Source organism: Amblyomma americanum, chromosome 2 (genome assembly GCF_052857255.1).
Source record: "Amblyomma americanum isolate KBUSLIRL-KWMA chromosome 2, ASM5285725v1, whole genome shotgun sequence".
NCBI classification, from domain to species: domain Eukaryota; kingdom Metazoa; phylum Arthropoda; class Arachnida; order Ixodida; family Ixodidae; genus Amblyomma; species Amblyomma americanum.
The window spans coordinates 68,043,112-68,066,984 of record NC_135498.1 but is presented as its reverse complement, the minus strand read 5'-3'; the positions used below and the strand labels follow the sequence as shown (position 1 = coordinate 68,066,984).

The window sequence follows — 23,873 nt, the reverse complement described above, 5'->3', positions numbered from 1 at the left end:
CGGCCGCGCATGCGCAGAGGAGGAGCCTGCTGACTGACTCTGCGGAAAAGTTTACCTCTCAGGACCGGACACGAATGTCTTTGGGAAAAGCGCACCTTCCAGGGGCGCGGCGCAGCGCGCCGTTCGATATATCGAATGTCCGACGAAAATGGAATTCGATATACTACGCAATTGTCCTATACTTTTACATAGTATTTTCAAGGGGGTAATCTGTGTGTTCGATATAGCCAATAATTCGAAATATGCGGGTTCGATATATCCGGGTTCGACTGTAAACAGTGTAGTTGAGACTTCTCCAGTGCCGTCTGATAGCGACACTGTTGCGTCTATAGCTGGTGACACATCGGCCAGTGCAAGCGACAGCAATGAGAAAGCTGAAGACAGCCCAGGCCCTAACTTTGAAAAAACTGCACGCATGCTGAATATGTTCGACCTGTTCACTCAAAGACAGGGCCTAACGAAGAAGCTGAGACCTCGTTTAAGTGCCTTCGAGGCTGCATTGGTAGCTGCAAGGTCGCCTGCCTCTGTGACAGACAGAACAGGTTAATCCTCGGGCATACTTAGGTTAGTATTTAAGCTATTTTTAGTTAAGGCATACTGCTGCTTTGTGCATAGTTTCTCTATGGTCCCATGAGGTACATGTTAACAAGGTTTTACTGTAGTTTACCTATGCATGTGCCTGAGCAATATACATATGAAGTGTATATGCTCATTGATTTGGATGTAACCAATTGCACAGACCCTAAAAGAACAGTGTATGACTGTGTGAAGGGGGATCCCAACCTTCTCGGCGTCTGTGGGCAGGCAGCACTCGAGCAGGATCTGGACAGCAGCGCTCTCCTGGGCGGCCACCAGGGCCAACCGCAGCTCCTCGCGATCCTTCTCAGCCTCGGAGCAGCACTTGTCAGGTGGCACTGCCCCTGCCTGCCCAGAGTTCTGTGGAGCCAGGGGCAGAGGAGGCTGCAGTATGGGGGGTGCAGAGGGAGGAGTCACAATGGGGTGCTCCAACTGGTGGTGGCTGAGGTGGGTGCGTGAGGCTGCCAGCAGGGCGCGCAGCATGTGCAGCACTAGCTCCAGCACGGGGGCACACCTGTACACAGTATGGAATGCAAATCAGCATAAAGAAGCCACAGATCATGTCAGGTTGCAAAAATGGTTGGACGCAAGCTAGCCTGTGTAGCATATGAAATTCTCACAGATGCCTGAAGGTCTTGTGCAACCCACAGATACAGGACATGGACATGGGAGGCACATGACACAAGTGCTTGAGGGCAACCGGTAACTGTAATCACAAAACATTTCGGAATAAACACATATGAGTTCTTTGTCCCATTTTTTTTTCCCACTAGCGAGAGAGTAAATGTACAGTTAATATTGTGCGCATGTGTGTGCCTGTCTTGGCGTGAGGGAACGAACAGATGCGGCGTGTGCCGCAGTTTAAGCTTCGGGGAAGTGCACCTGCACGACTCCCGGGTTGACACTACTCACCCAGCCACGGACCAGCGAGACTGCATTAATAGGTAGGCAAAAACTTTATTGGTGAACCAAGTAAGGGAAGGCGTTAGGACAGGCAAGAAAGCTGAAGGCATCCGCCTCTTCCCGCATGTCCCATCTCTCGGTCAGCCCAGCTGTCGTTGCCCTAGGAAGTAGATTCTTCACTTCGCATCACCTGCACTCTCCGCTGTCCCCACTCCCGACACGTGTCTATTGTTAGTACAAGTATAATTCGAGCAACCGAGTGGAGGTGGTGGGTGTACGCTTCCCATCCCAAGTCTTCTTTTCGTTGTTTTTTTTTTCATAGCACCAAATGTTTTAGTTCTTCGTGGTGTGATGTTACACAAGCATAAGCTGCAGGGACTGCTGCGTTCTGCCACCTAGAGGTACTGACAGCACTGGAGCACAGTGCGGCGTGTCAACTGCGTTCACTTGTTGTGATCACAGGCGTTCCTCTTATGGCAGTTTGTCTGTTTCACCGCCTTGAAACTTTCGCGATTTTAGGCCGAATTTCGAGTAATGCAGCACTAGCTAACAAATAGTCTGCATAGAAAAGGGAAGGAAAATGAGGGGCTCGTTATGACACACATATGAAGGAAGCATGTAGTCAACGAAACCAAGGACCATAAGGAAATATTTCTTTTTTTTTAATTTGTAGTACTGATCAGTGGAACATTAGCAAGTTCATTACATCAAGGTCGACCACAGCCATCCTTAGCCACATAGAGATCACAAATATATGAGCTTCAACGGGGGCAACGTTGGAGAATTCAGAAGCTTTGTAACATCACTTGCCTATCACAAGGTCATTTCCTAAGGCAGACAGATTTAGCGGCCCTGCAGCATATGCAAGCAATGGCGACACTGAGGTCAAGTGGCAAACATTGCAACTGAAACTTGCCTGAAGACACGAGTGTCGCAGCGTAGGACATGCAGCGGGTCCAAGACAAGGTCATCCAAGGTGAGGGGCCGCACCCGACAAGGCAGCCGCAAAGCGTTGGCTGTCAGAACCCACAGCCGTCGAGGAAACACCTCGTTCAGCCGCCACCACACCTGTTTGGTTCGTTCCATGACCTGATGACAAGCCAAGGCAATTACTAACTGCAAAAATCGTCCCAAATGACGTGCAAAACACCTCAGGACAGAGTCTTAGCACAGCGCAATCCGCTTCCGCGGGAAGCATCTGCACATGCGCAGATGGCCCCAAGGGGTGCATACCTCACTGTTCAGGCGCAGTTGGCTGCCTGCACAAGAGGATTGTGGCAGTGGTACCAGATCACGCTCTGCTAAAGCTCTTTAATTTACCTCACACTTGCCAACAGTGCCACGAAAGATGTAGCAGCACGGAAGGTTCATAGCCAGGCAAGCAGATGGCACGCTTGCACCTCTCACACCCGTTGACAGTAAATGGAGGCAGCAGTAACCATCGTACATTCCTGCTGGCTGTCACAGAGATGGTGCTACAGATTTCGTTCTCATGAAACATTTTCCACTCGACACTTTTGTAATGCAGAGAAGCCACCCCAGCTGACGTTTGACTGCCGCCGCAGCATGCTGGAGGTGCTGTGCGGGGAAGCCGAGCTATTTGGCGTTTGGTGCTCGAATTTTCGCGGCGTCAAAAATCTTCGCGAACGCCTTTGAAATAGTGGTAAAACACTGTAAACGGTTTCTCCCTACTCTCTAATAAGAGTCGCTTTAGTTGCCATGCTATCATTAACTCAATCAAGCTGTTCTTACTTGCATTTCTGACAAAATTTTACATTACAAATTTCGGCTATTTTGAAATTTTTTACCTGTTCGCCATAAAGAAGTCTGAATGTAATGAGATGCAACTGAGATAGCTAAAGGGTGTTGAAATACACTTTACCAAACTACAAATACTGCAAATTTGCCCGTTAATTTCTCTCAGGCTCTCTCACTCCTTATGTGAATCCTGTGCTGGGGGTTGCACACCGTCAGAGGCGCCGTGGGACGCTCACAAGAGCCCACAGAGCGACTGTGTTTTTTTTTTTTTTCTATCCATGTGCACTAGCTGCTTACTGCTGGATTAGATACAGTTCACTATGTTTGTTCCGCCTGCTTTCTCTGCTGCTGTGTACTGTTCGTAACAGTGAGGGAATCTGGCTAACGGCAGCTCTAGAACCACCAAGATACAAAAGCAGCAGCAATGGCTATATTGAACCCAGATCAAAGGCAGGGGTCTTAAGCAGTCACAGCAATGCAAAGTGAATTTTGGAGTAAAACTGTAGCCCCTTGCTATGCCGAAAACACTTACCAAGGAACCAGACAACATATTTACCAGAATTACTGCAAAGATCTATGCTAAAAAGCATACGAACACAGAAATGCAGGCAAAACAAGCAAGAAAAAAACCAAAGCAGCAGAGGGAAAATGTTAGGCACATGCACATATAGTGAATTTTCAGTTTGAAGCGGATACGAAGCAAATAGTTGTCTTGTTCGAATAGCTGCAAAGTGAAGTGAATATTTTCATATCAAAGCGAATAGTTTGTAACTCGAAATGTAGTATTAAAAGAAAAAGAGACAATTCCTTAGGTCCCAATAGCATATGCTGAAAGACAAGGTTAACAGAATTCACTAAGGCAAATGAAATAAAAAATGAAACAGAATAAAATAAATGCTTTCAAACTTGCGTTAGGCAATGTTCAAGTAGCAATAAGCAGAAGTGCCTTAAGTATCATAGTCTCAAGCCCTTGCCATGCGATTCTTTACATGCTGCTGATTTTAAATATAAAAGCTACTGCGACATTTTTCAGACACTGAAATTTCGGATGCACCGCATCTGATGCCGCAATTTCTGCAACCTCATTAGCATGGTGTACGGCCACTTGACAGCACCTTGGCGCACGTGTGATTGTGCATTATAGTACCACTGGCAAAGAAAGCTATGGCCCGAGTCGTCCATTACACAAAAGTCAAAAAATGTCAGTAAAGACACCACGCACATGCCAAAAGTGGCACGTGGCATGCCACCATATATACTACAGCCGACGACCAGAAATTTGGACGCCTGATTTTTCGGGTGTGCTTGATTATTCAGACTTTTTCACAGCACCACAACGTGGCTCATAGAGCTAATGTACAAGAGCGCCTGAAATTTCAGACGCACCGCAACTGACTGCTCTATTTTTCGGGCCTCATTCGCACTCGCTGCCAATAGGCCTTATGCAAAACTACCGCCATCTCTTGGAGAAAAGCAAAACCGGTGGAACGTTGCCATGCTGGAGGATGACTGTGGCCAGTGCCTCCTCTGCTCTGGCTTGAAGCGCGTCCTGCGATAGCTTTTGTACAGCGTGTGCTCGTCGAAAAGTCCTATTTCGTGGAAAATGAGACTGTAAAACTGAGTGATGGGTGGTCAGTTGTCCTATCCGTGCTGCTTAGGTCTCCAAGTAACTTTGCAGAGACTTATTACGCTTCCAAAACACATTCGGAGCTACAAGTTTTGCACGGAGTCATATGTCTGCCTGCCGATGCTAAAGACGAAATGCACGAGGAAAGTAGTTTTCATTTGCCGCTAAAAATGTTGCGCGAATTTAGGTCTAGTTTGGATCAGCTTTTATTTTGTTTGATTCATTTTGCGAGCGGGCCTGCCGCTTAGGGAGCTGCTGCCGTGGTAATGTTTTTTGTGCATTTGTACAGCGCCATAGGTGAGAGATAGTAAATTTAACGCTCATGTCTGAAGGCCCTCTAGTACCTATTTCGCCTCCATCAAAATGTGACCACCGCGGCAGGAATCGAACCATGCGTCTTTCGGACCGAACACCATGACCACTGAGCCACCAGTCACCGCCACTGAAGGGAAGTGACCACACATTGTTTATAATGTCAATTAAACCAGGCAATATCCTTTCTTTTTCTAATAGCTGCTCGGTGACAGTTCTACTGCTCATATTTGTGGGCAGTGTTGAGAGGTGCTCAAGCAGAGCAAAAAATTTGCGTGGCCACACCGGCCAGGTAGCAGACGCAGCTTGCGATGTGCTGCAGGATGAAACCGCTACTTGCATGCAAGCCGTCGCTCCCCAAATAATCATCTCTCCACGATTTTACCCTGAACAATGTGCACGAAAGGTCGGACGATCAGACATGTTACGAGAACAGAAATGATTGCTGCAGCGCAAACACTTCGTGCGACGGGCGCTCAGGCTAACCACTTGCACTCGCCTATATTCCCGTCATTAGCCTTGTTTAAAGCACAACAAACATTCGGTCACAAACTAACCACGCGTGAAACCGCTGTGTCGGAGAGTGGTAGCTGCCGCACTTGAGACAAGTCGCGGCCCGCACCAATACAACGAATCCCGATTGCACCTTGCGAGGCAGATATTTGCAGCACTTTACCTGAACAGCAGTAAAAAAACAGCTTTTCTATGCTATTTTCTTGGTGCCTACAAAATATTTGCTTCCTAATTTCTTTTGCGACCTAGCGATAAAGGAACAAGTCGCGCGATGCTCTTGACCAACAGGTGGCAATGGCTCCGCAAATTTATGTTGCGGATGTCAGTGATCACGGTCGAAAAATAGAAATTCACTCAAATCAGGTGCCCTTACCTCTTTTCCTGGGTGCCCTTGTGCCCCTTCGGTGTACAGCAGGGCAGAGAACAATATGTGGGTATCTTGAGCAAGAAGAAACTCGAGCGTGCGCGACTTGCGTACACATGCACATGTTGCGATTTCAGAGGCTATCCTCCAACATGGTGGGCTGTGCGCGGCGGCCGCTAGATGGCAGCACATTTCGCATAAGGCCTATACCCAAGCCGCAATATAATGTGTACAGTGAGACCTCATTAATTCAAACTGCAGGAGAGGTCGAAAACTTGATCAAACAAAACGAAATTCAAGCTTAAAGGGAGCCTCTTAACTTGCGATGCTGAAATTCTGGGTGAGTCTGCACATTGTGCCCGCGTGGTTTCGAATACTACGTACTGTTCTTGAATGTCTTCCGCCGCACGAACTTGAACAGTAGTCAGAGTTCGCAGAACTGATCTGTGCCGAGTCTTTTGTCCCGAATATGGAAAGAGGTAGCAGCGAAGCGCGTGGGAGGCGTACGGCTTCACAGAAACGGCAAGCGCGGGAGGAAATGGTGGTGCATTTCAAAGCGAGGTCAATGTACCCGCGGCAAAACGCACCACAACCCTGACTTTTCTATCGTAAAACCGTAAACAACTGGCATTTCGATGGCAAGCAAGATGCCTCTAATTATACGCAAGCCACCACAGAGTGCATATCGCCAGATACAATGCCGATTTTGGCTTTAGTCGGTAGGCCTAATGACAGCCAACGCCAATGGAGCGCTTACTTCAGTTGTTTTTTGGTTCTTATTGTTTCGCCATCTTCGCGTTCTCGTTCTGGGCCCGTCGTACTGTGGGTGCAGCACAGTTCCCATAGGGGCATGTTCGCTTTCCTGTTTAGACTTTGTCCCAACCCATGCGTTCATTGGCGACATGCCAAGGGGAGCACAGCTAGGCCGAGCTCGTGAAAACGGTCGCCGCCTGTCGTCTGTGTACATGTCGCGCAGCGAAATTTAGTTATGAGGAGCTTTAGAACGTGTGCAATACAAGTGACCCCTTTCTCCAGCATATTGGTAATAAGTTCGTAATTTTGTAGCGATAGCTACATTACAGGTAGCATTTCGAGCCTTCACCGTGGCAGTGCCACGTGACCGTGGCGGCAGCACGTGACCAACCACGTGGTGCGGAGCAGCTGCTGCTGCCGGCGGCACGGCGTGCTAGCGAAACCGAGCTGCAACAGCTGTGCAAATGCGCCATGTCAAGTGGGACGAAGATGAAGAAGGAACGCCCAGCGAAACGGAACGGCAAAAGACTGGCTTTGCAATTCAACTGAGCAAGTTCCACTCGGCCAGCTGGAGCTATCGCGTCACTCCAGGTTTAACCAGAGCTAAACCACCGCCAATTTTTTCAGTGAAATTTGATTTCCTGGACTGCCTGATTTTTCGGTCGTTTCGCGGTCCCCAGAGAGTCCGAAAAATTGGTCGTCGACTGTAATAAGAGGACACGATACGCGCAATATCTGGGACGGGTCCTTGTATAGACCAATCTCGCAACGTTGCACATTCGCTGCTTGGCAGAAGCATGTCGTCGGCTGTAAACCAGGAGGAGGCGCGAAGAGATGCGAGCACACCTTCTTGCACTGACAGATGAGTTGTTGCGTAAAGGTGCACAATGCACCTATCCTTGGAGAGACCAGGTTTAAATGGAACTATTTATGACGCGAGTATATTCGTCTAAACATGCGAAAAAGTGGCAGAGAAGCCTGGGGGACATGTACTCTTATGCCAAGATCGTGAGCACAAGAAAATGGCAGCACTCTTCGAAGCAAAGACTGATCAAAACGCTTCGCGGTGCCGGCTTTCTCATTGCAGTGCCCACAGTTACTGGCGTTTCACCTTTCATCTAATTTCAACTGTCAAAGAGTGTAAACAATGAGGTATCGCCTGCTTCGAAGTTGGTTTCCAGCGGCACCGCAACTACGAAAGCCAATGACGAGGGAGCACTCGCCTCGGTCGTGCTGGTAGCTCTGGATTCTGATCTTTTTCACTGTCTTTGCCAATCAGGCCTTCCATGTGGCAGGTGCAGTGCAGTTCCTGCCCCGACGTGTCTGCTTTCGCATCTGGGCTTTGTCCCATCACGTTCGTCGGTGATGTACCAAACCGTGCAGTCGTCTTATGCCGAATTTGTCAACGAAGCCGCCGTGCCGTGTGCACGACCCATGCCGACATTCAGAGCGGTACGATCACATGGAAGAGTCAGAAATGCTTCATCCAGCAGCTTATTTTCTTGAATTCTTGAGCTTCAGAATACTTTGAAAGTATTCGTGGTTTTCGAACATTACTATTCACTTCCAAGCTTGAATCAAATACTGCATTATCCCTAGAAAATGGACTTGCCTGCCGTGGACTTCCTTCCTCCAGGAGCAGAGAGAGGTTGGAGACGAGTGGCTGGGCATATGGCCACAGCTGGGGCAGCGGCAGTGTGTTCAGGCGATCCAGCTGGGACATCAGGTCTATGGGGCACTTGTGCAGGCGTGTGAAGGCTGCGCAGCGGACAAAAGGGGCACAGTCAATGAGAATACTGGGATGCTTCACGACACTCACATTCCTCCAGCTGCAGTTAGCTTGGCCCAAAAATATTTGATGCAAAAAATATCTACTAACACTTGCTCCCTCCATACCTGAAAAACATAATGCAGTAAAACACTGCTCTTACTATGCTCCCGGGTGCTGCATTTTCCTTGCCAGCACAATTTCATGAGTAAGTACCGCTGTAGCTCCCACAGAAACTCATGCAACATAATCTCAACTGTTGTATTACAATTGTAGTGAATTCCCACTTAGTACATCACAAATGTCACCTCGCGTTATAGTACTTTACCCTGTGCTGGCATCTTGACAGCCCAAGTGTAGTGCGCGCAGCAGGGTGACAGCACATTGGCCAGAGTGCCTGCTCTGCCTCTGCCTGCTTCATCAGCGTTTGACTGCGACCATGATCACGGCTTTCAATGCAACTGCCCCATGCCGATGCCCCGGATACTTATGGGCGACACGAATTTTGTTCCAGCTGTTGGTGCAGTTTCATCGCACACAACTGAATGAGCAAGAATGAAACTATGCTGCAAGACACAGCACACGGGCAGTGATGCACGGGATGCAGCTGAATCATTGGCCATTGCAAGCTTGCTTGAACGTCTCTCTTTCTGCAGACCGGAGGAAGTCATCATTCTGTCTGACTCAAAGTCTGCACTATGGCGCTGCAACGAGGGACAACCGACGATAAATTTAGCCTCTGTGTTCTCGCCTGGCTGAGGAAGCTACAGTTGAAAGGATTTCAAGTTTGCTTCCAGTGACTACCAAGTCACATTAGAGTCGCTGGCAACGTGACAGCAGACCTTCTTGCTCACAAAGCACCGTCTTATTTATCTTTAGTGGCTGTCCCAAAGGATGAGAACTTCGCAAGGCAGCTAGTAGTGCGACACTTTAGTGAACTTTGGCCACTTTTGCACCTCCCTACGTTATGCGAGCCTTGTGCAACAGAGCCGCTCTCTTGTATCGAGCCCGCAAGAACTCTGTCTATACGCCGGTATGGTTGCACAAGATTAACCGCGCCACCTCACCTATGTGTGTACACTGTGATGTTGAAGGTGATGTGAACCATTTCATTTTAGTGTGCCCACATTTTTGTGCCGAGCGAGAGACACTCCTGGAAAGCCTAAGGAGACTGAACATTCCTATGGACGATGTTTCACGCATCGTGTACCCTGAGGGCTCCCTAAATGAGCGACGATTAGTGTCGCATCACTACAGAAGTTTTTAGAGAACACTGGCCTAATGGGTCGGTGGTAGGGACGCAATCTCTTACATAAGTGACTCACGTGAAGCAATTGCCGACAGGCCTCAGTAAGGCTAATCCCACCTGTATGTTTACACCACTACCACTACCACCACCACCACCACCACCACCACCATTGAGATGTGGTTGTGCTGACTGGCTCTGAGGCTTTTGTTTCTGTCATCCACTCTTTACTGACCCTTGCCGCTTAAAAGACTCAGTATGCAGAATTAACAAACTAAGCTTGTGTGGGATTAAAGTAGCTAGCACAAAAACAGCGCAGAAGCGTATGCTTGCCACAACCTTGCCTGTTCCCTCCTTGCTGCTGTCTCTTTTCCAATGAGAGCTGGTCAGGCAAACACTATCACAGTGCGTTTAGGACGTTCTGCACATTCAGAATGATTGTAAGAGCCATAAAGTGTAGCAAATGCAAATTCTAAAGAAGCACGTTCAGCTTTCAGAAAATAATAAAAAGCAAGGATACTGCATTCTTTGGCCAAGCTGCCCTTGCACCATTAAAACGAAATCACCGTCATCTAACAATAATGTTGGCATTGCAAAATTTGAGGTGACTGCAACACAAATAGCTAACCTCAGCAAGGTATAAAACCCTGGTCAACATGAGAGCAAACTATGGTTTCCATCCACACTGTTTTGTAGTGCTTCCTTCCCAACTGCAATGGAGCACAAGCAGCACAGCAATGACCCAGTAAAGTCAAAACTTGATATACAAACAAGGATATAACGAATTACAGGCTATATCAAACTCTTCAAAAATATTTTTAGCAAACATTTGCAATTTCTACTTGTTATATCGAACACGGTTGGCCATAGAACAGATATATCGGTCTCCCCAGTGCAAAGTGATGTCCATTCAAACAGCAGGCGGCGGTAGACTTCGCTGCAGCATACAAGTTACGTGGTGTTGTGGCACGCGTTGCGCCAAGATTTGCATTTTTATCTCGAAAGTGCCATGGAAGACACAACAACGTGGCGGGTTGGCAGTCCAGCAATCAGCATGCGTTCATACCTCTCGCATCCATCGATAGCGCACTGGAACGAGTGGCGTGGACAGCAGCTGCCTTGCAGTAAACATCCTAAGCTCATGTCAGCTGTCACATAGGTGGTGAAAACAATGAAAGCTTTCGCTCTGATGTACCGTTTTCCACACGACATGGCCGTAGCACAGAAAAACCACCCTTGCTGGCGCTTTACCTGCCGCTGCTGTGAACTTGCGGTGCTATGTGGGGAAGCCAATTTAAATGACGCTCGGTTTTCTGTGGCCCCCAGTATCACCAGAAAAGGTCTCTGTTTTTATTGTAAGGGTCGCCTCAGTTGCTGTCCCTTCACTGGCTAAGTTGTGCTGCTTCTGTGTTTGTTTCTGACAAAATTTTATATTAAGAATTTCGGCTATAGCGACCTATTTTATGATTTTTCACCCGTTCACTATAGCTAGGTTTGACTGTATTGCAAAAATGTGAGCGAACTCCTGTGACACAGTTAAGCGAGGTATATCAGTAAAAAAACATGATTTCGTGCATGGCTGACCCTGGCCAAGGCTTGGCACGGTGCAGGGTGCCCGTGGACCCAGGCGAGGCCCAAAGCGGCGGTGGGGCAAAGCAGTGACTGCAGCGGCCCCTTCACCATGGAGCCAGTCATCCACCATGCAGAGGTGTGGGTGGTGTGATGCTAGTAGGCGTAGCAGAGGTGGAAAGAGGCCGGCATAGCGCTCTTCCCGCTGTGCCCGCATGACCAAGTACCGAATGGGAAGCTGGGAGAGTAGGTCAGCTCCATACCGCTTCACCTGCACAACACGATGGAGATAGATGGAGACAACAAAAAAGAAAAGGCGACCACTTTTTTCACGTTTTAGATGAGAACGTGGCTTAGTCCCCTACACGTTACATGTTACCGGCAATAAGTGAACGCTCAAACAGACAACGCACACAAGAAATGGCGAGTATAAGGGACCATGGGATGAAATCACAGCTGACAAAATGGATTATGCACCAATCTTTACACCCTCTAAGTGCACACAATGCCTCAGGTTTTGTACAATTACTAATAGTAGCAAAGCAGCTTTACAAATATATCTGCAGGACTAAAGAACAAGATGGCATGCAGTCAGCCAACTTTTGCGATCGTTTTTCTTAAGTCCTGGGTTTTGCTTGAGCAGGAAACACACCTTACGGCCAGAGGAAACAATGGCTTTCATGTTGTTCAAACGGGTGTCTTCATACAGCAGCAGGTAGTACAGCAACAGCAGTTGAGGCACAGTCATGTCACTGGCGTCTTCTTTAGAACTTGAACCTGTAATGAAGCCACTAATATTAAACACAAAGATGCAGCCCACAAGTCTAAACAAAGGCAAGGCTGTCTAATGCAGCTAATTCAGTAAGATGCCCAGAAAATTAAATGTCATGGGTATTGGTGCCTCACCCATCTTCTGTTAGCTGGTAACCCCAGAATTCAGTGAGATTTAAATGCTGTGGATAATTCAATCCAGGTAGTTTTAAATTCGGATTCTGAACACATATAGTCTATGCTGAGTGCACAAAGGAACAAGAAATACCTGGCAATGCTTGCAACTGGCAGTGCCCAAATGAACATGAAATATCAGTACACATTGCTCTGAGAGTTATAGCACAGATTCTGCTTTTGCCACAATTGGCTGCATTTCCTGGTCACCTCTGCTGACTGCTAGCGCACCAGGTTATGCAATCAGTCTAGCAAATGGGACAGAGAGGCCACTCCTGCCAATTTACTATGAAACGCTCACCTGGTCTGCTGCTGTCGCAGGGGGCAGTTCCATCTTGAAGAGAGGTGCCAAACATGGAGGCAACCTCCTCCTCCGAAAGTGGCTCATTGGTGGTCTCTTGGGAGGAGCTCTTGCAGCTGGGCACGATGACGGAGTTGACATACACCTCGACCAGGGCTGGCAGGATGGGGTGCAATGGGGCTGTGCTGGCACAGATTTGCTTGAAGACCCAGTCCTTGATGCGCACCTGTGAACAGATGGCAATGCTAGGAGGTCTCATACGGTCACATTATAGATCCAGTTGATGCTGAAGTCAAAAAGGTAAGAGACAGGCACAGCTGCCTCTTTCCATATGATGTGCAGCAAACTGCTGTGAAGAAACTAAGCAGCACAGTCCCATTTTTACAGATAAATGTACAGTAGCATCTCAACAATATGAATCTTGTGGGATTGCAAAAATTTTCGTACCAACCAAAACGAACAAATCTGTTTGCAGAAGAATGGGAAAAGCATGTACGCAGATATGTTCTTGGCTGACGGGGTTTGTTTACCGCTGCGTGCCACCACTCACTTGCGACGTCGGTATTGTGCAGGCCGAGCGTTGTTCACTGCTTGCAGTGTGTACTACCGCGCAACTGGCGATCGCGGCGTCGGAAATGTATACACAGGCGAACCATGTGACTGGTGATCGCACGTCAGCAATGTGCGAGCCGTGCGCCGCCACTCACTGCTCGTGGTGCATGCCTCACGACTGGCGATCCCAGCATTGGCAATGTATGGGCAGCACTTAGTGCTCGAGGGTGCGGTCAAGACTCGCACATTTGTACCATCTGCAGTCGTGCAGGAGAGTGTTCGGAACATCCAAATTTCTGCACACTGTGCACAATGCACTCTGGCCAGAGGATTTTACAAATCTGTATCATCCCGAGAATCGTGTCAACCGGGATTGTATCATCAAGACAGTACTATACAAATAAACCTCGATTTATTTTGGTTTTGTTGTCATCACCATCTTCTTGTAAGCACCCTAAGCACACTGCCGACATGACGATGCACTCCGCCGTCCACTGCTGCAACCGCGTGGCTGCCGGCGCGCCAAGCCATCTGCCCCCCCCACCACCACCACCTCCCCCCTTCACAGCTTGTGGGTGCGCCAACGACAATGACCTTTCCAGTCCTCCTACCAAGTTTTGAGCATCTGTAAATTCAATAAACGTGGTGCGCCGCCTTTGAGCACTGGCAGCGCGTTGCATTCGGCGCCCGTTTTGGGCGAAATGGCCAGCACCGCAGGCTGGCCCCACAGGCTGCCAAGGCTATGCAGATGCTTGTGCCAGCCCCAGCCATACTACCCCGGACAGCGTGGTCGGTGGTGCACTCCCCACTACAACTGTCGCCGTGTGTGCAAAAATCAGGCAGTGGCCGTATTACATATGCGCTCCAATGCACACTTTAGCATGCGCTCCAGCTCCACACAATCACTTGCGCCCGCAATACAATATTTCCTCCAGTTCGTTTCCAGCCAGCAATGAAATTTCACTACACTGAAAGTGTATCAAAACCTGCTTCATCATACTGAAGTTAAAAATACATGGTGTTCTATGGACGCGAAGTTATGAAAACTGGAATACATCGTTACATCGAGGTTTAACTGTAGTACGACCGTATCTCACTCAACAACCCATTCTTCATGGAGTAAAGAATGCAACCAAGGTAGTCTCCAAAGCTAATCCTAGGCCAACTTTTTCTTTTAGTGGCCATTTCATTACTGCTTCTAATAACCCCTCCATCGTACACACGCTAGTTAATTTCCTTCATGCACTGACCTGCTGTTACATCAAAATAGCAGGCATTCTCTGCATAATGGTACGAAAAGTACAAAAGGGCTTGCCTTGTGCTTTGTGAATGCTCTGCTCTTGAGTAGCTGGTAGATGCAGTGCACAGGAAGGAAGCCTGCTGTGTTGGCATTCAGGTTGGGTGTCACTGCTACCTTGACTGCATGTGCCGTGACCACCTGAAGATGACAGAGAAGCAGCCACCGGAACATTGCAGCACAAAAGTACACAGACAAAAAGTACTATGGAAAGCAGCTCAAACAAAAAGTAAATGAAATACAAGTCACTGCCTCATTGAATTACCACATTCCATTGTTCTCGGGGGCGGCAGTAGTTTGGGAAAAAAAGATTTTCGTTGCTACGTCACAAAGAGGCAAAAAGCTGCCTCCGTCTTCCACACACAGTTGCCAACCAATTTTTCAGACTTGGTAAGATCACGAAAATGGTCAGAATAATCTAATAATAAATCTGTTAACTTAAAAAAAAAAAAAACACTTCTCTGAAATACCGGCTTGAAAAATCATGAATTTCACATTATACTCATTTCATTTAGTGCAAAGAACACACAGATAAAAGAAAGGAACACATAGGATTAAACAGGGCCACTACTCACAACTTATTTATTCAAGGAAAGATCAAAGAATATATATGTTCGCAGACCTGCGCAGACACCACCTTACAAAGGATCTTGGAAATGAGCACACATAAAGTTAACAGATGAGGTGTAAAAGAAAATTTATGTCTCTATCGTGCAGAGCAAGGGAAGTATCACTGACACTATCTTGTCCCGTTTTTCTGATGAAATAAGCCTCTAGTGTTTCCCGACTGGTTTTATGCCCACTTCTGCCTAGGATTCTAACGCGCCAGAAACGCAATGTACAATCGGTGCAGGCAATTCAGTGGTCCACAAATGAGATGAATATAATGGTTGAAAACAAGCTAGCCCATCAGTTAACTCTTCTGAAGTACAAATTTCACAGTTTGCCACATCTCGTTTGCAAGTGATAATACCCAAGAAAACCCAAGAAAAGAAGCGAGCACCTCTGGATGCACCACCCCACCAAGCAACAGCAGACACTGCCCTGTCCCGTTTTTGATGCGATTGTGCACCCTGGCTCGCACACTCTTCTTTGTAGGCCACCTCAATGGCAATGAAGAGTGAGCAATTAACTAGAGTGGCAACAATACGTACGCATTCATATGAGGTGCATGTTGGTTTTTCAGTAAAGTCCGAAATATTACACAAGTCCGAATTATTGGAGCCTGAAAAATCGGTCGGCTATTGTATAAATGGCATCAATAGCAGTGGCGGAAGACATTCTAAATCATATTTAAAATGCCACTTCTACTGTCCCCCTCCTGCTCTTATGTTTCTAACTAGCAGCTTGCTTAACGTGAACTCCAAGGCTGGTTAAAGTTCAGGAAATCAGCATTCACTGCCCCTATGCAAGCGGCACTCCCAGGTACTCAATTATGCTCACCACTCAATCAACAGCACCTTCCCATTGTTTTTAGACATTCTGACAGGCACAGAAGTGCAATAAAGAAGGCTACAGTGACAAACCACGAGGGTGTAATGAAACAGCGATCTGCATATCTACTACTGTACAGGTTTTCAGTATTTTAGCTTCGGACAACCCCCAACAGCTTTCAGGAGGTGCTGAGGAATGCTGTGCGTCTTGGATTCCATCCCTTACTGCCTAACATGCGTGCAAAAAACAGCATGCAGATGCATGGCCCCTCAAATTATGCCGAAATTAAAAATAATAACTGGCCATAAAGCAAACCAGCTACAGCAATTACTATCGTATGACTGGTCCCAAGATAAAGTGGGTAAATGAAAAGTGGGAGTTTAGGCATGCGTGGATTTAGGCTCAAGGGGAACCCAAGCAGCAGTCCCAGCAACCTAGTTTAACCCCCCCCCCCCTCTACTGTAGGCCACAGAACCCTCTATCGTTATTGCAAAGACTGTGACGTTGTCAATGTCACAGGAACAGCGGTACAAGATGGAAAGATGGCTTAACCCCACGCCATACCCCGGAACTTAAACCCCATTTCACTATGATGTGGGGTGCAGTGACAAATTGGAACTTATAATTATACAGCATCTTTAACAGCTGGCTGGTAATTATGTATTTAGTTCATCCTGTCAGCCTGACTGACCTGGTCTGTGAAGAGCTCCTGGGTAAAGATGGCCTTCATCTTGGACAGACTGTTCGGCCGTATGGGGATCTTCATGCCCAAAGTGGAGCACACCAGGTCGGCTATGGGCGTCAGCTGGTTGCTGTGGAAGTGGATCGCTATCAGCAGCAGCATCTCCCCAAATGAGGCACTCACACCACTTGTCCTGCGGGCAAAAGTCAAAACGAGAAGAAGGTCACTGGGTGCAGTATGTCACAGCGAGAAAGAGCGCCTTTGAAAAAATGTTTGTTAAGGAAGCCGCAACTATACTATGAATGCATTTCTGCATGCTAATTTCAAATATGCCATTTAATTTCATGTAAAATAAGTCCTTGTAAACTTAGGCAATATGTTATGCACCTTTTTTGTCAAGAGCTTTCAAGAAATTTTGTTGCAATGACTTTGCTAAAATTTTCTCTTGACATTAAGGAATGAAATAAGGGTAAAGTTACCATCCTGCCTATTATAGAAGTTGAGTAACAAGGTTTCGATAATGCCACTTTATAAATATGAAGAAAAGTTTATATTCCTGTTCAGGAAAAAACAGTGCATACATTATATACGAGTAAACATGGTAATAAGGTGTTTGTCTGGGCTTGTCGGTACATGGTACTAAATGAAGGCACAGCGCACGAAAGGCGGGACTGAGAAAGAGACAAACACAGCGCTGACTTACGAATGAAAGGCTTTATTGCTCGCACGCAATAAATAGGCGAAAAGGAGCACAATCAACAGAAGAACTGCATCAGTGATGATTGTCAAAGAACACACAAAAGCACACAATCACAACCTACACAAGCGAACCTAACTGTTAAGATAGTCAATTTCTTTTTGTGTTAGCGCGAAGGAAGGTTTGCTGACGCAGTTGTCAAGTCCCCGGTGAATTAAAAGAGCTTCCACGATTTCCCGCGTACGTTGGTCCTTATGTTTATACAGTATTTTAGTACGGCCGAAAAAAGGAGTGCATTTACAGGATAGCCAATGTATAACCAAATTGCTTTTGGGGGGGTTATGCTCACTTAGGCGATCATTAAGGCAGCGCCCTGTTTGGCCTATATAAAATCGCCCACAGGATAGCTCTATCTTATAGACAACATTTTTACGGCACTGCACATAGGGTGATTCGTGATTTTTTCCGCATTCGGCAGGGGTGCTCCTTCACGGTTTACGGCTTTACACAAGCGCTGCAGTTTGTTCGGGGCAGAAAAGATCACTCTGACACCGGCTTTTCCTGCAATTCTTTTCAGGTTATGTGATACCTTGTATTTCCCACCTGTTGTCTCCCACCTAATTGGACCGTTCCCACCTTCTTTAGGCCATGGCTTACGTGTTTGCCGTATTGCGCGTACTGAAGCGTGGAGGAATGTTCGACTGTTAAAAGACTGCCTGCGCGTTGCCTGCTCGCAGAATGCCCCCCCCCCCCAGGTGGTGCCTCCCGACGTCTCAGCCAGGAACTACGCGCAGCTTCACTCGGCACTGAATGGCTGTGGCGACAAGTCTGGGCTGCGATCCCAAAGAAAGAGCGACAGGCACAAGCGGAACAGACCGTTCACCTCGTGGGAAACCCGAACATCCACGCAGACGATCTGAAAATACTGCAAAAAGGACCGAAGTTCTGCTCAGCACCCTCACTATGTAAACTGGAGCTACTGGCCATGGCAAGAAAGACAGCGGGAAGAGCAAAGGACGAGACAGACGCCGCCCGGTGCATCTTAGACTCAGTGGAATCCTTTCCCACCACAAAGGTAAACAGAAACCATTTGGATTTACACAAGCTGACCAGTTCTCTAAAAAATTCCGATCTCAAGCTAGTCCTGGCCGACAAAGAAGGCGGTTTTGCCGTCCTCCCGTCGGCTGTTTACCACAAGAAAGCTCAAGATGCCATAAGCGAAAATTTTCAGCTTGTGAAAAAATTCCGGCCGAATAAGGCAAAAAAGGAAGCACTGCTCAGGTGTGAAAGGCTTGGCTTGGACAAGCTGGCAACCAATGTAAACAAAAGCACCGGCTCGAGCTTGCAATGCTTCTTCTCAGCCAAAACCCACAAGAAGGAATGTCCTTTCCGGGTTACTGCAACCGAAAAGGGCACCTGGCAACTTGCCCTCGTGTCATACCTTAAAAACTGTTTTTCAGAACTAACTATCAATGATCCTTTCCTTGTGCGCCGCCCGGCAACTGTGTCAGAATTTTTCCAGGAGAAGCCTTTGAAAAATGTCAGCGCCTTGTCTGTTGACATCAAGGACATGTTCTATTCCCTCCCTCAAGATGCCGTGCACAGTGCCGTGAGTCAAGCGATTGGCCTGTACGGTGCCACCAAATTCCAAAACCACTGCGGAATTGACGTTGCCAGCCTCCTTGATCTACTAGATCTATATCTGCGCTCGACAGTCGTGTCTTTCAACGGCAGCCACTTTATCCAGAAGGAGGGCGTCTGTATAGGCTCGGGTCTCGCTCCGTTCCTCAGTGACTGTCTACTAGCTTCCTTGGACCAACATTTGCAAAAAGCCTTACTTGGATCTTCAGTGGTACGTGTGTTCCGCTACGTTGATGACTTTCTAGTGATTTTTAGTTTAAGGAGCGGCCACAGTGTTGCAGATCAAGCCAGTGACATCCTCACATTGTTCAGATCTAATCTAAAACCATTTCAACTAACGATGGAAGTTCCAGATCATGACGGCATTCGCTTTCTGGACCTACAGATAATGATGTACGACGAAGGGGTATGCTGGTGCTACTCGCCCCGAGCACAAAAAGGGCTTCTATCTTACTCATCCTCTCATTCAAAAATAGTAAAACGAGGCGTCGCGACAGCCGCCCTCAAAAATTCCATTTCCAGGTCATGTTCCCATCAAATGCAATCTAGCTTCAGAAGCCAGATCATGAGGCTGAAAAAGGCCGGCTTTCCAGACCACATCCTGCGTGCTGTAGCGGAGAAAATTCTTGCCGAATTCAGAACAAAAACAACGAGTTCCCTTGCAGCAGAAAACCGAAACTACGCGGTGATACCTTATGTGCACAAGGTATCACATAACCTGAAAAGAATTGCAGGAAAAGCCGGTGTCAGAGTGATCTTTTCTGCCCCGAACAAACTGCAGCGCTTGTGTAAAGCCGTAAACCGTGAAGGAGCACCCCTGCCGAATGCGGAAAAAATCACGAATCACCCTATGTGCAGTGCCGTAAAAATGTTGTCTATAAGATAGAGCTATCCTGTGGGCGATTTTATATAGGCCAAACAGGGCGCTGCCTTAATGATCGCCTAAGTGAGCATAAACGCTCCATAAAGCCACCCCCCCAAAAGCAATTTGGTTATACATTGGCTATCCTGTAAATGCACTCCTTTTTTCGGCCGTACTAAAATACTGTATAAACATAAGGACCAACGTACGCGGGAAATCGTGGAAGCTCTTTTAATTCACCGGGGACTTTACAACTGCGTCAGCAAACCTTCCGTCGCGCTAACACAAAAAGAAATTGACTATCTTAACAGTTAGGTTCGCTTGTGTAGGTTGTGATTGTGTGCTTTTTTGTGTTCTTTGACAATCATCACTGATGCAGTTCTTCTGTTGATTGTGCTCCTTTTCGCCTATTTATTGCGTGCGAGCAATAAAGCCTTTCATTCGTAAGTCAGCGCTGTGTTTGTCTCTTTCTCAGTCCCGCCTTTCGTGCGCTGTGCCTTCATTTAGAAACATGGTAAACTCCTTGCTCACTTCCTCGTGGTGAGAAAATGGACCCCTGGGTATGTTTTATTGCTTCTGCATGAGCTCCATAATTAGCCAAACAGCCTCATTACAAGTACCCACACCACAAAAGCCATGACAAACATGTGCAGAAAGTTCTTTCCCCTGCCACCAGAGGTCATCAGCATACCATTAGCTTCGAGCTGCCAGAAGCATACGCAATCTATTGCATTGAGTCAAGAGGGCCAATACCCCCGATTCTTGCTGTGCTGCTGAGAGACAGTGGCTGACGTCACCTGCCAAAGTAGCTTTCTTCCTTCATGAGCCAGCGGATCCACTGTGTGGCCTGGCGCTCGTGCTCTTGGCTGGAGACCAGAGACGGGCAAGCGAGCAGCATGCACAGCCCCAAGGAGACGAAGCGAATGCCCGCTGCACTCGGCGGAGGGTGAGACGTCAGTAGCTGCATCAGCACCACTATCTCGTCTTCTGTGAACCTGCGCAGTGCATGTTGCAGATTTAAACAGTACATCTACAGGTTTTTATCTTTTCATCGCAAAGCACAAAGTTGAGTCTAGAGTACAGGCACAGACAGGACTGAACCGGTATTCACTAAAAATTGCTAATATTTGAAAAAGAGGGCATGAATATATATTTACCTGCAGGTTTGAGAGACAGGCATTGCATGAATGTCATAGTGCGAGAACAGATATCCATGCATCTCTAACGCACTGTGACTCCATTCATTTCAAGCGATAAGCCTTCAGCAGTTTTTGAGCCACTGAATATAAATTTTCCCGCAAAATTCTAATTGCTACAAAAGGGCCCTGACAAATATGCCCATGCGCTCTTACTGACACACGGTTTACGTCGCTTTGTGCTATCATTAAAATATCTACTTACAAAAAGCAGGGTGAGTAAGAGTTAAGACCTCTCACATGCCAGGAACTGTATTCAGCTATACTCATAAAAAATAAAGAGAACAAAAAACCTACTGTACAGCCAATACAGCACCAAATGCCCATTACTATTATAGGACAGACGCTAAGATGTGAAAGAATTGTTTCAAAACTCCAACGCGCTGCCAGACCTCCAGCATTATAAATTACTTAACTTTATGAGCAAATTTTGATTGCCAAACCACAATTCTTCAGTTCAACTTATTTTATAACCTCCATATCAAAAAAGAAATTTGACCCTCAAACTTTTTTCGTGAAGGATTCTCGCAAAACTACTAAACTAGACAAGAAAAAAATCCCCCCCCCCCCAAAAAAAAAGAAAACAAAAACACGGAGACTGCTTTCATGCACAAGGCTGCACCAAAAAGCAACATAGTCTAAACACAACCCAAAACCCCAAAAAGAGAGTGCATTGAATACAGAACGTTCTGTCCCTCACGGAACAGTTTTGTCTTCACACCTTCAGGTTGCAATGGCATTTGGGCTCATCGCGGGGCTTCCACAGCTATCGCTTTGTCTTCAGGCTTTGCGAAGGGGCATAAAAGGAATGGTACCGCCTGAGGTGTAGCCCAAGCTGCCGCTTTTCATCCATTTCATGAGCCGGCTTCTTGTTTTGCCAGCAAAGCACTGCTTTGTACTGTTTTGATAGCAACCTCTGATATCACTCCGCAGGTAAGGATATATCTGGCCACCTTGCAATGCTTCATGACAACATTCAGTAAACTTCTTTGTCATGCCAAACTGTCATACCAAACTTTCTCCACTGAATACAATCATGATACAGCAGAACCCCTCTATAGTAAAGTGACTCAAACTAGCAAAAATCTTTACTATATCAGGGTCTTTATAATCAGTTGTTGGTGACGGCGTGGCTCTGAGGATGCTCCCTGGTAATTAACTGGTTACTTACTAAACACAGCATTGGTTTGTAAAAGAAACACTCACAAATATACCTTCCATCCAGCTCTTATTGCCCCTTTAAGTGATAATTATTTATTTGCAGTTATCATATCTCATGTTATCACGTTTTCGATTTTGTTTGCATCTTGTGGAAGTAACGCATTTGCACAAATACAATGCAGCTACGAATATATAACAAGAGTTCGATTCCATGCAAACATCAAAGTTCTGCATGAACACAGTGTAATTTTTCGCAGCCTCAGTCAAGAGGCAATAGTGAAGAAACGTGCGCGACATAGTAGAGGTGTCGCCGCTCCTGTTTCTTACCGCCGCTTCCCTGTGCTTCGCGCTGCTGTGCTGCGAATGTTCACCTTTTTCCCCACCATTCACTGCACTTTTACAGTATAATTCCTTACTCAGCGACCCACGCCGCCTTCGTTCTGCGATCATAGCCATCTTTACTTTTTCTTCCGCACGCAGCACCCCAAGGACTTTCAGAAGTTGGTTTCTCCTCAAAGCAGTTTCACTTTACTGTTTCAGAGTTTTTACAATATCCAAGTTTACTGTAGCTGGGCTCTACTGTATTCAAAAGAATCGTATCCAAGTTACTAGTCTATGGAATAAAGTTTAATTGCAATTACTGCAAGAAGATTCCTTCACCCTCCTTTCTTTAATGATGCTGGTAGGCCTAAAGATATAATAAATTATGCTGATAACCAGTAAGGTAAAATGTGTGCACAATACATCTATTCCTTTTCACAGCCGTGTTTTGTGAAGAGCCATTTGTTTTAAATAAACTGCATATTTCGATATTTGAAACTATCCAGTAATATTTCATTTGAATTGCAATTGCAACAAATTTTTATTATATTCCAATTCACTTCGCAGACAAAAACTTGATATAATTTGCGAACTTCTAGTGCGAACCATACTTGCTTTCCAGCAGTATAGAGAATTGGGTGCCAGTATCTAAGGCCATTGCAGACCACCCTAGCCTTCAAGGAAACCTACTGCAAAAGTAAATTGACATGGGACATGAGTAAGAATTCTCAGCAGCTGGGGGGTGTAAGTGTAACGAGAACTACACCCTACAGCTTTTGCTCCTGATATGATGAAAAATGAGTGGAAACCAATGCAAAGCACTTATGGAGGGTGCGGTAATGATGCTCGCACGCTCAGGAAAACAGGTGTTTCTGGATGTATGTATCCTGTTACAAGCAATTGTTAGTGTGCCTCCTGCTCATGTGAGCACAACTGTGTAATTATGCTGGTAGTGCGAGTTTGGAAAGCAACACATTTAATGGCATTGGATGACCGGCACAGCATGTGGTATCAGACACTACATGGCCTTTAGATCACATGCACGCCTAATACATATACTACTCAAGGCCTACAGGAAAAAAGGCATGGAGGGAAGGGACTGACTTGAGGGCGGCGATTCCCCGGAGGGCGCAGAAGAGCCGCAGCAGGGCATTGGCCTGCACCACCCGGCAGTCGGGCAGGTCGTGCTGCTCCAAGCTGGAGAGAAGCAGCCCCTGGAGCCGGGACAGCAACTCCTTGCGCAGGGCCTGCAGGGTGCTGCCTTTGCCCGACTCCCCCTTCTGCAGCAAGGTGGCAGCACATGCCCAAACAGAGGAACTATAAAACATTCTTTTGACAAAGAAAGAATCACGTGCCATAGGCAAACGTTTATTACAGGAGTCTGTGCATTTGATC

General features: G+C 46.9%; 1 protein-coding gene across 1 annotated transcript in view; it reads right to left on the bottom strand.

The window, feature by feature from the left end:
- Positions 1-23,873, bottom strand: part of IntS2 (integrator complex subunit 2) — a 51,683-nt gene that overhangs the window by 20,056 nt on the left and 7,754 nt on the right. The window contains exons 7-16 of the mRNA XM_077654558.1: positions 23,583-23,758; positions 20,598-20,795; positions 16,610-16,793; positions 14,503-14,625; positions 12,636-12,861; positions 12,042-12,166; positions 11,405-11,660; positions 8,419-8,564; positions 2,396-2,568; positions 784-1,090 (exon numbers count right to left, since the gene is read on the bottom strand). Coding sequence (XP_077510684.1) covers positions 784-1,090; positions 2,396-2,568; positions 8,419-8,564; positions 11,405-11,660; positions 12,042-12,166; positions 12,636-12,861; positions 14,503-14,625; positions 16,610-16,793; positions 20,598-20,795; positions 23,583-23,758 — 1,914 coding nt within the window. The remainder of the gene's footprint in view (positions 1-783; positions 1,091-2,395; positions 2,569-8,418; positions 8,565-11,404; positions 11,661-12,041; positions 12,167-12,635; positions 12,862-14,502; positions 14,626-16,609; positions 16,794-20,597; positions 20,796-23,582; positions 23,759-23,873) is intronic.